This window comes from Lonchura striata, chromosome 7 (assembly GCF_050655825.1).
Source record: "Lonchura striata isolate lonStrDom1 chromosome 7, ASM5065582v1, whole genome shotgun sequence".
NCBI lineage: Eukaryota > Metazoa > Chordata > Aves > Passeriformes > Estrildidae > Lonchura > Lonchura striata.
Window position 1 is genome coordinate 11,627,468 of NC_140709.1, and position 12,469 is coordinate 11,639,936.

General features: G+C 48.0%; 1 protein-coding gene across 7 annotated transcripts in view; it reads left to right on the forward strand.

Annotated features, from left to right (window-relative positions):
- LOC110468304 (uncharacterized) overlaps positions 1-7,492 on the forward strand; it is a 46,209-nt gene extending 38,717 nt beyond the window's left edge. For all 7 annotated transcript variants that reach the window (XM_085584936.1, XM_077784944.2, XM_077784946.2 and 4 more), the window contains 5 exons: positions 831-1,005; positions 1,735-1,939; positions 2,343-2,965; positions 3,831-3,976; positions 4,780-7,492. In XM_085584936.1, coding sequence (XP_085441062.1) covers positions 831-1,005; positions 1,735-1,939; positions 2,343-2,965; positions 3,831-3,976; positions 4,780-5,575 — 1,945 coding nt within the window. In that variant the 3' untranslated portion in view covers positions 5,576-7,492. The remainder of the gene's footprint in view (positions 1-830; positions 1,006-1,734; positions 1,940-2,342; positions 2,966-3,830; positions 3,977-4,779) is intronic.
- The last annotated feature ends 4,977 nt before the right edge of the window (positions 7,493-12,469 follow it).

The following is a 12,469-nucleotide window of genomic DNA, read 5'->3' on the forward strand; positions in this document are numbered from 1 at the left end:
GAAATAAGATATCTTAGAGAGCCTGTTAAAAAAAATGTATCACAAATAGTATCACAAACAACAGCCTGTCAACTACTCTGTCAAGTCAGTGGTTTTGCACCAGACTGTGTCTGTCTGGAGAGTGATGCTGTCTACAGAGGGGGGAACGTGGGGTTGGACAGGCTGCCTGTATCAGCCAGGCCAGGCCCTTGTTGGCACCGGGCAGCCATGAATGAGGGCATCCCAGAACTGCCAAGTGAGAGCAACAGACACTGCCAGGCTTTTCAGGTCTCAAGTGCACCAAAAGGCCTGATCATGAGTTCACTGAAAACAGTATCTTTCCAGTGACTTCAGTGGGCTTGGGATCATATGAGATGAAAAACAGACGGAATACTCCTTAAATCTTCTAATCCCTTCAAAGTATTATGGTTTATAGCAGGTGATTTTCTTCCAGATGAGCAATATGGTTTCTGTGTTGGCAGTATCTCCTTAAATAGCAGCAAATATGGATGTGGCCTACTTAGAAAGGAGTGTTTCTGGTCCCTGTGGAGCACCTCATGTTTTATGGACACAAAAAATGCCCTGTGAAAAGCCAAGACTTGATAACCCAGACTGATGTTGGCACAAGTGCAGTTAGCCAATTTGCAATGTCTTAACTGAGCAGTGCTTAGAGCCCCTGAAACACAAGCACAGCCATCCATGCTGACCAGTCACGATCCCTGCCTGCACTTTTCCTGAACTGTTGCAGATCATTGTTTAAACCTGGGCTCTCTGCTCAGTCTCGTCTGTGTCAGGAATGGCAGGAGAACTGCATCCATGATGTTCAATGGAGTCTGCTTCTTCTCTTGCAGCTGCAATGCCGAGACTGCTGCCAAATCCCCCTCCAAGGGGCGGTGTGATCTGAGGGAGGCTGATCTCCCACCTCTGGAGGACAGCCAGCAGCCCACAGCGATGTCCATGGCAACAGAGACCTGGGAGGACAAGCCAAGCAATGAGGCATCCAGTGACACTCCACCTGCAGGGAATGTAAGGGAGAGGAATTCCCCTCTCATGCATGTGTTAAGGATTTTTCCCTTGTTAGAAGCTCTGAAGGATCCCTTCATTGTAGGAACTGGGCAGGCTGGGAGATGGCAATCTGGGAAACTCCTTTGAGTGATTAAATGCTGTTAGAAGCATTAGAAGCATTTTATTACACTCAGTAAAACAGGAGTGAGTTTTTTGCCTCTGCCTGTGTGCTGCTGCATTTCATGCAGGGATGCAGGGGAGTTCAGCAATAACCCCTTCATGACTTCCAGTGTGTCTGGGGGTTCAGACAGATTCCCTCCTAGTGTCCCCTTGGACAAGCTGCTGGTGCAGGTGGGGCACGGAGGCTGGACTTCCTGGCCCTGCAATGCTGAAACCTTCACAGAGCAGCTGCAAGTGAACTCAGGTTGCTGAGCACATACAAGCCAGGGCTGTGCTGTTGACTTATTCATGGTTATTTGACAGCCATGATCCAACCACCTCAGAGCTGCTGTACTCAGAGCTGTTGCATAGCTCTGAGAGGGAGAGGGATCCTTACTTGTTAGGGCTGAACAAGACAGAGGGACTCAGGGGGACAGATTTCTTAATCATCAAGTAGCAGAGCTACATTTACCATCCCATTACTGATGAGTTTCCTTTTCCCTCCTTTGGCAACTGAAGTTCAGTGTCTGCAAAACCAGGCGTTGCTTTGACCTCAGCCTTGCTCCAAACCCTTTCTTGCCCTTCTTGCAGACCCCCAGTCCTGCCTGTCGCCGATCCAGCTCCGACATCGTTCATGAGAGCACCGATGGTGCCAAGGCCCAGCGGGAGTGCCGCCTGCGGCCGCACTTCAGTGACCCGATGCCAACAGACTCGGTGAAGAGGAAGCAGCTGGAGCTGAAGATCGCGGCTGCGGCACGGCAGCACGCACAGAAGCGCCGGCAGGAGCGAGACTGTGGTACACACACTGCACACTCAGGGGCTTATGGGCCAGATGCTGCACCCTGCTGTGCTGCTGTAAATGTGGAGTAACTCTATAAACTAGGGGAGGGAAGCATCCTGGGTTGTACCCAGGTGTGCAGGAAATCAGGATCTGCTCTGCTCTGTCCCTGACTGGTAGATGGCAGGGGAGGAGGCAGCCCAAATGAGTTCACAGGTATGGGTAGAGATAACAGATCCCAGACTTCACCTGGGAACCATTTACTTCTGACTCCCACCAGTCTCAGCAGCTCACAGCCCTGCTTCACCAGAGCCGGCCTGTCCCTGCAGGGTTCCTGCCGTTCATGCCTGTGCCAGCACCAGTTCCTCGGGTGAGGTCTGTGCAGCTGGCAGTGCCTGTAACAATTTGTGTCTGTTCTCAGGTCCAGTGGTAGCAAAAGCCAACCTCGGCCATGGTGGCAGCTTTGATGAGACCCGACGCACCCCATGGGGCTCCCTCCGCTCCAGACGTCACTGGAGCAACGTCAGCAGTCTGAGCACGGACAGCGGGATTGTTGGTGTGAACGATGCCCGGGATGACCTGGATCCCACTGTGGCCACCCGGACCAAGCCAGCGGATGTGGAGAGGGCAGACAGTGGCATTGGCCAGATGCCAGCCAGGAAGTGGAGGAACAGGGCATCTGAAACACTGAGCTCCCTGCAGGCCTGGGAAGCCCACCGTCCCTGCACCGACTGTGGAGAAAGGGACCTCCCGGTGGAGACAGATGTTCAGAACTGCAACCAGAGGCGGGCTGATCTCTGCGAGAAGTGCCGCAAGCGCAGGACGGAGCGCAAGGAGTCTGTGCTGGAGTTTGTCAACACGGAGGCCAGCTATGGAGAGGACCTGCGCATCATCAAAGAGGAGTTCTACCTCCCCATGCAGGCAGCTGGGCTGCTGAGCCAGGAGCAGCTCCAGGGCATCTTCAGCAACATCCAGGAGCTCATTGACCTCAATGAGAACTTCCTGGAGATACTTCAAGAAGAGATTGATCAGGCCTTTGATCAGGTATGATGCTGCCTCTGCCCTCTAAAGGGGCTGGACTGGACAGACTGGAATAAGTTTTGTATTAGAGGGGCAGCATAGGTGGAGCAGAGGAACAGGAGGTAGGACTCCTGGGTTATGGTCAGCTATCAGCTATCTAGTCCCTTGCTCTCTCAGCTATTCTGTTATCAGGAGCTCTGTGCCAGGTCTGTTGGACTCACTGTGCTGTGGTGATGCCACTGACATCATCAGTCTTGCTCATTTATCCCATTAATAGATTAATGGTCCCATTATCAAAATTAGTTTTAGGCCAGTTGGCCTGGATGCTGGTAAGAATGTGACTGTGGGGGCACAGAGCTCAGCTTGCTCTGTCTGTCAGGCTATGCTCTTCCAGCCCTGAGCTGGGTGGCTTCATGCTGGCTTGGCTGTGTTTGCCTTGGCTTACAGTTTACTGCAGCTTGGCTCTAGGCTGCCTGTGGGGCCAGGCAGTGCAGGCTGCTCCCTGCTCTACAGCTGTGTATGGCCACTTCTACTGAGGCACCCTGCCTTGCATAACAAGCTTTCCTGCCCCACCAGCATGGCATAATACACCCTCATGACTAAGAAGCTCAGTCTGGCCTTCAAGCCCTTGCACTGATGAGAGGAGAGCAGACAGCTCTTTGCATGTGGAAGAGCAAGCAGTTAGACCAGCTTTCCTTTCCCTTCCCAGGCACTGACTCCCCCCAGACCTGCAGGAACTGCCTTTTGACTGGGAAGGGTGAGCCCAGCTGCACCTTTGGTCTGGTGCTCAGCTGATCCTACAGCAGTTCATACTGATAGGACTGAAGGCAGGCCCTGTGGCTGTGCCTCTCCTGAGCTAACTGAGCAGGGCCCTATTGTATACTTGCAGGGGGATGATGACCTGATGACCGTGTGCATTGGAGAAATATTCCTGGAATTTGTGAACATGCTGCCAGCCTTTCAGACATACTGTCTTCAGCAGTCCTCCTCTGTGAATATGCTCAATGCTCTGGAGAAGGAGAAGGAGTTGCTCAGGTGAGAAAGGGGATGAGCATATTCATCCAGGCTTTGGGGACAGAAAGGCAGCAGGCTAGGTCAAAGTCTGATGCTAGTGTTCTTCAGTTATCACTGCTCCCTCTTGGGGTGGGGACAGTCATTTATTCTCAAAAAATATTCAATCCTTGGTATCTCCACTGGTATCAACCAGTTGGTCCCCAGCTGTACTCTGTGTTTTGTGCTAGCAGTATATGCCCAGTGACCACTGCACTGAACTGTCACCAAATAATACTCAGCTGAGATCAACTCTCAGTCCCTGTGCTGGAGCCCAGGTTGGATTTCCACTGAAGTGGCAGAAAGCCACTTCATGGCACACATGACTGGAATTTAGTTCCCATTCCTAGCCTTGGTCTATTGGGCAATGTCAGGCAAGTAATTTCTCTTTCCAGTGCTCAGCCAAATTCTTGTTTAATATGCTTTGTAATCTAATGATGAAAGGCATTACAAGTTAATGCAATCTGATATAAACTGATGTGTCTGCCTCATGTTTACGTCAGTATGTACCAGAGAAAGATCACACCCTTGCTATTTTATGATTTAATAGAAGACGGTTAGAATGTTATGTGCAAGTGTCCCAGGCACCTCATCAGGATTCTGCAGCTGAGCATAGCTGCAGAAATGGTTGTTAGTCTTTAATAAGACAGAATTCACAAGGTTGCTAAAAATGAGGGGGCTGCAGTGCCCAGCAGCTGTCAGCACCACGCTGTTCATTTGCATATAGGATTGCAGCATCTGCTAGCAGAACAACCAGCATTTCATCCTGTCTTCTTGAATCCCTGCAGAATATTCCTCAATGTCTCCCAGAATGACAACACAGCACTGCGGCGGATGAACTTGAGGTCCTTCCTGATGGCCCCTTTGCAAAGGGTCACCAAGTACCCCCTGCTGCTCAGCAGAATCATCAAGGCCACCACCGAGTACCACCCAGACCACGGCAGCCTGCGGGAGGCCAAGAGCCGCATCGAGTCCCACCTGGAGCATATCAACATGAAAACCAAGCAGGAGGGGAACACGTGGACCCTCCGATCCTTTCGCCAGGACAGCAAGAAGAAGAGGGAAGTCATCAACATTGAGATGAGAGAAACTGCTCTCAAAACTGTTGGTTGGCTGCGGGAGGAAACGCGGTTTGTGATGGAGGGGTCTCTGCAGCTGGCCCAGCCCCCCGATGGCCAGTGGGTGAAGAAGGGCAGCAAGACCTTGAAGTTCCAGAACATGCAGGTCCTCCTCCTGGTGAACATGAAGCGTGTGTCTGAGTCCAGCCTGGAATCAGCTGAGCCAGGGCCTGTGAAGGACGCAGTGCTGGTACTCATCAGAGACAAAAATAATGGGAAGTTCCATTTGCTCAGGGAGCCCTTGAGGCTGAGTAATTGCATCGTCTCCACTGATCCCGACTGCGACGACACCTTTGAGCTCATTGAGATCAGGCGGGAGGCGTTTGTGTTCCGGGACAGCGACCGGGCACGGACTCACCACTGGTTCAGGCAGATCAGGCGCTACTCCAGGGAGCTGGGCTCCTGGAAGAAGCGGCGGAACGCGCTGCCCAACATCATGATCAGCACTCCTCACACCAGGCCCTGAGTCCTGCATGGGCAGGCTTGGCTTGACCAGTGACGCCTGCACAGACCATCAAGAGCCCCACTGACCCGAACTTGCTCCATGGACAACACAGGGAGGAGCCTGGTCCCCAAAGACTCTTACTAGCACTGGAAGCAAATGCCACAGCCTGGTGCTGAGCTCCAACCTCTGGACTCAAAATAGTTTGAGGCTCATGTACATACAGAGATGGGCTCCACTCGAGGAGATCACTGAAGGATAGTAATTTAACTTGTTAATGTTGCACTGCAGGAGAATGATGTATGATGCTTGCCATTGCATGGATCGTGTTGAAAGCCAGTCTTGACAATGAGAAAGGTTTCCACTATTGACTATTTCATCAGCATTAGGTAAAGTCCAGGTATTCAGCAAAATTAGATGCAGTATTATGCAACAGAGGATGAAAGCTGGAAAAAAATTGTTTTCCACCACAACTCCTAAGGACTGTGTTTCATTATTCACCTCTGTATATTCAGTCAAAACACTTCTTTAAAAAGAAAGGCCTTTCATCTTTAATCCAAATCAAGTAGGTATCAATTTGCTCAGATTCAGCTGCATGCACACAGCAAAAAAAAAAAAAAAAAATGGAGAAAAAAAAAAGAGCAAATACATAAACCCCACATATGTGTAAAGCCTGTAGAAGAGCAGCACACTCCCAGCGAGAGTCTATTATTTAACTGACTTAGGGACTGGAACATAATGCTGCATCTGAAAGATCCCAGAAGTATATGTAAATACAGCTCTGCTACCACTGAGAGTGAATTTAAGAGTTTGCAATTATTTAAATTATGTAATCTAGTGTATTTCAAATTTTAATTGAAAGGAACAATTTACATTGTACTGTAGAGTAACATAAAATGTTTTAATAATTATGTTTTAATTACTTTAGGTGGATATTTTTTAATATTTGTATTATGGAGTATGTGTTTCACTTTGCATGGGTGGCATTCAGATAAGCAATGTGCCTACATCTGCTCTGAGGATCCCTGAACAGAATTCAGGGCTACTCCAAATGAGACAGGGTGAATGGTACAAACCTGCTACTCAGATTCTCACTAGACAATAACAGATTTGCTCTGGAGCCAAAACTGAGGCCTCAAATAACTGCCCCATAAGGTCTAGCCTCTCTCAGTTGTTCAGCAGGGAAATGACTTGAAGCTGAACAATGGTAAAAAAAGCAAACAGGGCTTAACCTTTTCAGCCTGACATTAACACTGACCGCTGCTTTGCAAAATGTCACGCTGTGACTTACACAGCAAAGGCCAGATTTCAGCCTGGAGGCTAAACTAAAGGAGCCTAAATTTTGGTCCATGGATCTGGGAGGACAGCCTGTAAATGTTCTTTTAGGCCCACAGGGTAAAGACAAAGCCAATCAGTATTATTCACTACCAACAAAATATTTTTGTTACAGGCATTTATTTCACAGGAGGATTCACACAAGCATATTTATGTATTTCTCCAGAGATCAACCAGTATCAAAGGTCACCAATGAAGGCAGACAGAAGACATCTTTGCAAAGGTAGCCCTAGTCTTGTAAAGTCACCACTGACCCAGCATCTGAGCAGGCTTCAAACTGTTGCCCAGTGCTTTGTCCTCTGGCTACAGCGGCCAGGGCTCGTTGCACTGCTCCAGGCACTGTGGCAGACACCACTGATGTGTGCCTACTGGCTGTACCTTCTCTTGTTCTCCACCATCCAGCATTTTAGTGCTGCATCTTGTCCTTGAGGAAATTGGAAGATTTGCATAATCTGGAGGGTTCCCAAGACATGAGCGTGGCTGCACACAGCTGAGCTCTGTAGCGAGCAATAGCTGTCAGAGTGATTGTCAGGGCAGCAGCCTCAGGTGAGCTGGAATTCCCTCCAGCTCTTTCTAATCACTAGACAATAAACTGTTCCCCCAAAAGTTTGCCATTTGTTTTTCACAGAGACAGATGCCTGAGCAGAGCAGCTGCTAGAGGAAGATTTCTCTTATGCTGTTGTGACAGATCTCATTTATGAGCCTTCAAGTCCCATTCATCTCACATGCAAAAAGCAACAGCTTGTAGCACCTTTGTCTTCTCTCCCAAGACCACAATGGTACAGCCACCTTCTCTTCATTTCTCTGGGGCACCTCTGACAAGAGAAGGCATAAGTACAGTAACAGTCCAATTTATCCAAACAGTGAGTGGCTTTCACAGCCACAAAACTGCTGCTTGCTGCAAAGTTTTAAATTACTTTCCAGCACAGTGATTTTTTTCCACCTCAATTCATGCTTGAAACCACTAGTGGACCGTTTGTACAGTCATATCTTTAAATCAAGATACCTTCAGCCAGCCTGGCGGTTCAAAAAGGTTAGAGAACAATAAGTATGTAAAAGATCTGATATTTAGCATCAATCTTATGTTTGGCTGATTGTTCAATTTGTCAGAGTCAGGGTTTTTCTAGGTATCACAGGAAGCACCTGTCTGCCAGGCTCCTGTAATCATGGCCTATTTCCTCTGAACCAATCTCTCCCCAGAAGAAGGTACATGAATAATCACCGGGTGTTGAGTTATGAGCAGAACGTGTACTTGGTGCTGTAGCCCTGTTCTAAAGAACCTGTGGCCAAGAACAGTAAGTACAAGCCCTTTGATCTGGGACAGCTACGGGAAGTGACAATGGGATTGCTGCACCTGTCAGACTGGACAGAGGTTGTGCTTCCAACACACTTCCAGCTACTTTTATGTACCTGGTGTGTGCAGCTGCTCACCTGTCTGTAAATTACAGGTGTTGAAAGGGGACATGAGCAGGAAGCAATCCTGTGAGTTGCCTGTGGTGTGGGGTGAGGCGGCACAAGAAGGGCAAGAGTGTCACTACACTGACAAGGCAGTAGATTTCCATGATCCTCAGGCACCCTTCTGAACTTGATGATCCCTCTCCTGGGAAGTTCCAGGTCTTTCAGTATCACATGTACACATCTTACTTGGCAGCCATGGAGATTAGTCGTGCTGTATTTTTCCATTTCTGATTAACTGACAAAATGCTATTATAACCTTGGGTACTTGGAACAGGGCTGTATCCAAGCCAAGAAAGCAATTATTTGTTCCAAGCTGGCCATCCTAGGTCTCTGTAATATTTTTATGCCTTTCATTGTCATGACTGACAATACTAAGATTAGTTTTCAAGACTCCTGCCCACTGAACTTATCCAAGTAATACAAGCAGACCTTTCTGGAAGTACTCCTTGTCAGGCGGAAAAAAGAAAAAGTTGGTTACTCCCTTGATTTATCAGAACTCATAAATGACCTTTAAAAAGAATTTTGTATAAGCTTTACTGGTCATTTACCAAGAAAACAACAAAAGACAGTCTTTATTTTTAGAGTCCATGTAGTTTTGAGTTCTGAAGGCAGACACACAAGGCAACAAAACACTGGACTAAGAGCCCTCTATGAGCTCAGGTCCCAAAGAAAGAAGGAATAGCTACTTTATGAGTCACAAGGCTGGGTGGGAAAGCCTGAAGAAAACACATGGAGATGAAGAGCAAATACTTCAGAGGGCAGAGACTTCTGCTTTAGTGAATAGAGATCCTCTCCTTTATGGTGTCCTCGTACTTTCCTGGTTGTCAATAAAGGAAGTGCAGATGGGGAAGGGGTGCTCAGTGTGGGTCTCCACTATTTGAGCAACAACATATCTGAGAGGGAAAACCAGCTTTGATCTGGCAGCAAGGAGTTGTCATTGGAGACTGAGATTGACCTCAGCATACCCCAAATCCTGAAAAAAGCTCTGAGATCATCTCAGCTCTCCTGGCTTTGCTGCATAGGAATTTATAATACAACAGAAGTCCCATAAATATTTTTTTTTTCCTCCAGGAGGAGATTCTGGTGAATCTTGCAAGTCTTGCTTGTCCCTGAATGTTCAAAGGGAAAAAAGTTTAATCTTCTAACACCATGTCAAAGATCCCTTCAGGGCTCATGGATGAGGCAGCTGTAGTAACTCATTTTGTGATGTCTCCTCTTAAGTGTGTGCTGGGGAACTGGGTAAGATTTAGCTGGAACTAGGCTAACATTCTCTGACTTGAAACTGGAAAAACCTGGAACTGAAAGCAACAGAGGAAACTGTCCTCCCAGAGATAAGATAAATATTCAAAGCTCTCTCTGTCATTGAGTGACCTGTCACTACAGTGGAGTATGAAGGAACAAAATGTCTTACTTATCAGGCAGATGAAGGAACTGCCTTATTTGTCACATACTGCTGCAGAGGAGCAGTCTGACCAGAGACAGATACAAGCAATCAAGAAAAAAGGAAGTTTTTACAGTAACACTGTACAGTCAAAAAACCCCAGGCAAGCCCTAAGGGCACTCATTAGAAAAAAATACACCTTCCTTGGGAAGCTGAAGGTGATCCCCTAAGGGAAACCTTTCTACAATATGATGGAAAGGTTGAGGGACAGAAACAGATCTCCTGTTCTTCAGCAGAGATGGAACACTTTGGGGCAATAAGAACACAGGCAGAGCATCCTCCAGCACTGGTCTGTGCCAGGCCTGACTGGGAGCAGTTACACAGCTGGAAAGAGTTGAAGGGATAGCATTAGGCTCTAGGTCCAGTAGCAAGAATTAACATAATTTCCAACTTTCCAGCTCAAATCCTGTGTGATCACCACCAGTGCAGGCTTTACATCCCTGAGAAATTATCTCAGCTGCAATTGAGAAGACCCAGCCTGCAAACAGCCCTCTCAGGGAAGGTTCTCTGCATGGAATCAGGCAAAGGATTTGTTTGCAGTGGAGGCCCAGGTCATTTGAACTCTTCTGTCCTAGGACAGGAGCTTCCCTTGCAGTGCCAGAAGCACATCCCTGGGAAGACTTCCAAGAGAGCAGAGCACCTTGCAGAGCTCAGGCTCTTACATTTTCCCCAGGATAGGTGTTTGTACACACAGAATATGAATGTGCAGGTGAACAAGCACTCAGACAAGGAGTGTATTCCTTTCAAGAAAGGGCTGGTTTTCAAACAGCCATGTTCTCCTTGGGCAGGGCAAGCCCCCAGTGCTGACCAACCAATGCAAACCCAAAGTGCCAGTTTGAAGTGACAATAAGCAGGCAATGAAGTCTGCAAGAAGATATCCATCTTACCTAATTCGTGCCTGACCCACAACACACAGACAGGAGATACAAAACGGATCGGAGTCTTCCTTTTGAAATTCACTTATTTTATAGCACTCCATGAATTCAGCAGGGAGAAGACTGAACAACCCCTACACTCTTTAGTAGAGCTGCACCCATGCATCCAAGTGCAGCTCTCTTTACTAGAGCTGCATCCTATGACAGTAGTTGAACTAGAGAAGATGGACTGTGGATAGGTGACAGGTCAGGATCCACACATAGACCCCCAGCATCATCCGTGTTCATTTTCTGCTCCCCTTAATTGCCTTGGTGTGTAATGACCTTGCTAGCTGAAAAACCTGGGTGAGGCTCTGCAGCTCACTCACTTTGCAGTGAAATGAAGGCAAATTATTTGTTCAGAGAGAAAATCCTTGGCAATCCTCTCAAAAGGGGAAGCAGTTGAATTATGGTAAGAAAAACCATTTACCACACAGCGTTACAGCTCAAGAGAATACTGAAAACTGGCACTGCAGGGAGAGGAAGCCTCCTTCCAACACACTGGCACAGCATGGAGGGGGGACTGTGTGATGCACCAGGTCAGGAACAAACACTGCTAAAAAAATAGAGATTGTTTCAGCTAAATCAGTTCCTTGATCCAGCTCACTGCACAAGGATGTTTGCTGGCACCAGGAAAGGGCAGCCTGGAGGTGATAACGTGTCCTCTGACAAGTGCCAGTTTAAAGAGGTGGCTGAGCTGGCTGCAGTTAATCAATTCCAGCAGGCAGAGCCCAGTTCAAGAGCCAGCCCCAAGGTCTGTTGTGCATCCTGCTCACCCCCGCTTCCTGAACTCTTTCAGGTCAGCACTTTCATTGATTTGCTGGCCTTCAACAGGCAGGGCTAGAAATAAAGAGCCATTAATCAATTATTTAAGTACCCTTTTTACTGAAATAAAGAAAACACACAGAAATGACATCAAGATGTGAAAAATCCAAACAAACAAGTTAGTGAATACGAAGACGATCCAAGAGAGCGCTCCTAGGAACACACTTGAGGCTGAAGTGGCTCAGGGAACAGCCATGCTGGGTGTTGAGTCAGACTCTCCAGTGCTCCTGTGCTGACTCACTCCTCTCCCAGCTGCCAGCACACACTGCGCAGTCCAAACTGTACCAACTGTTTAGAGTTCAAGTGCATCTGATTCACCGTGAGCCATCAAACTCCTGCAGTCCACTGCCATTCCCTGCTCCCCCTTCCCTACTCAAGTCCTTCTGGGTTTTCCCTTCTTCCCTCTACTCCCAGCTCTGGGAAAGGAACATAACTTACCAATTAGGATCAGAGAAATGTGCAGGTTCCTTGCAAAGGTCACAAGGTCCTACAGGCTACTGCAGTGCAGAGAAAGCTACAAAAGCATCCCCATCTTCCCCTGCTGCTGCCTAGGGAGAAGTTAGTGCTTTTCCCTTCTCCAGACCCACACTGGGAATGAGCTGTGTAGCCTGGGTCTTGCAAACAGTGCTTTTCCAGAGGATGATGCTAGGCTCTCCCAAGACTTAGAAAAGGAAAAACAAGCAGTTTGCTAAACACCCTTCAAAAACACAACACTGAGTGTCTCTTTCTTGGGCACTTGCTCTTCACAGAGCCTTAGACAGAAGGATCCCACACCTTGCACCTCTGTAAGCCCTAAGAACCTTGCTCTTCCAGTTGTCCCTCCCACACCAGCACCTGTGGCACAGCATTGCTTCATCTCCACCAGCTCTCAGAACCCACCAGCAAGAGCTGGCAGATGTGGGATCTAGTGAACAGCTGCATTAGGCACACAGGATCCTGTGTCAG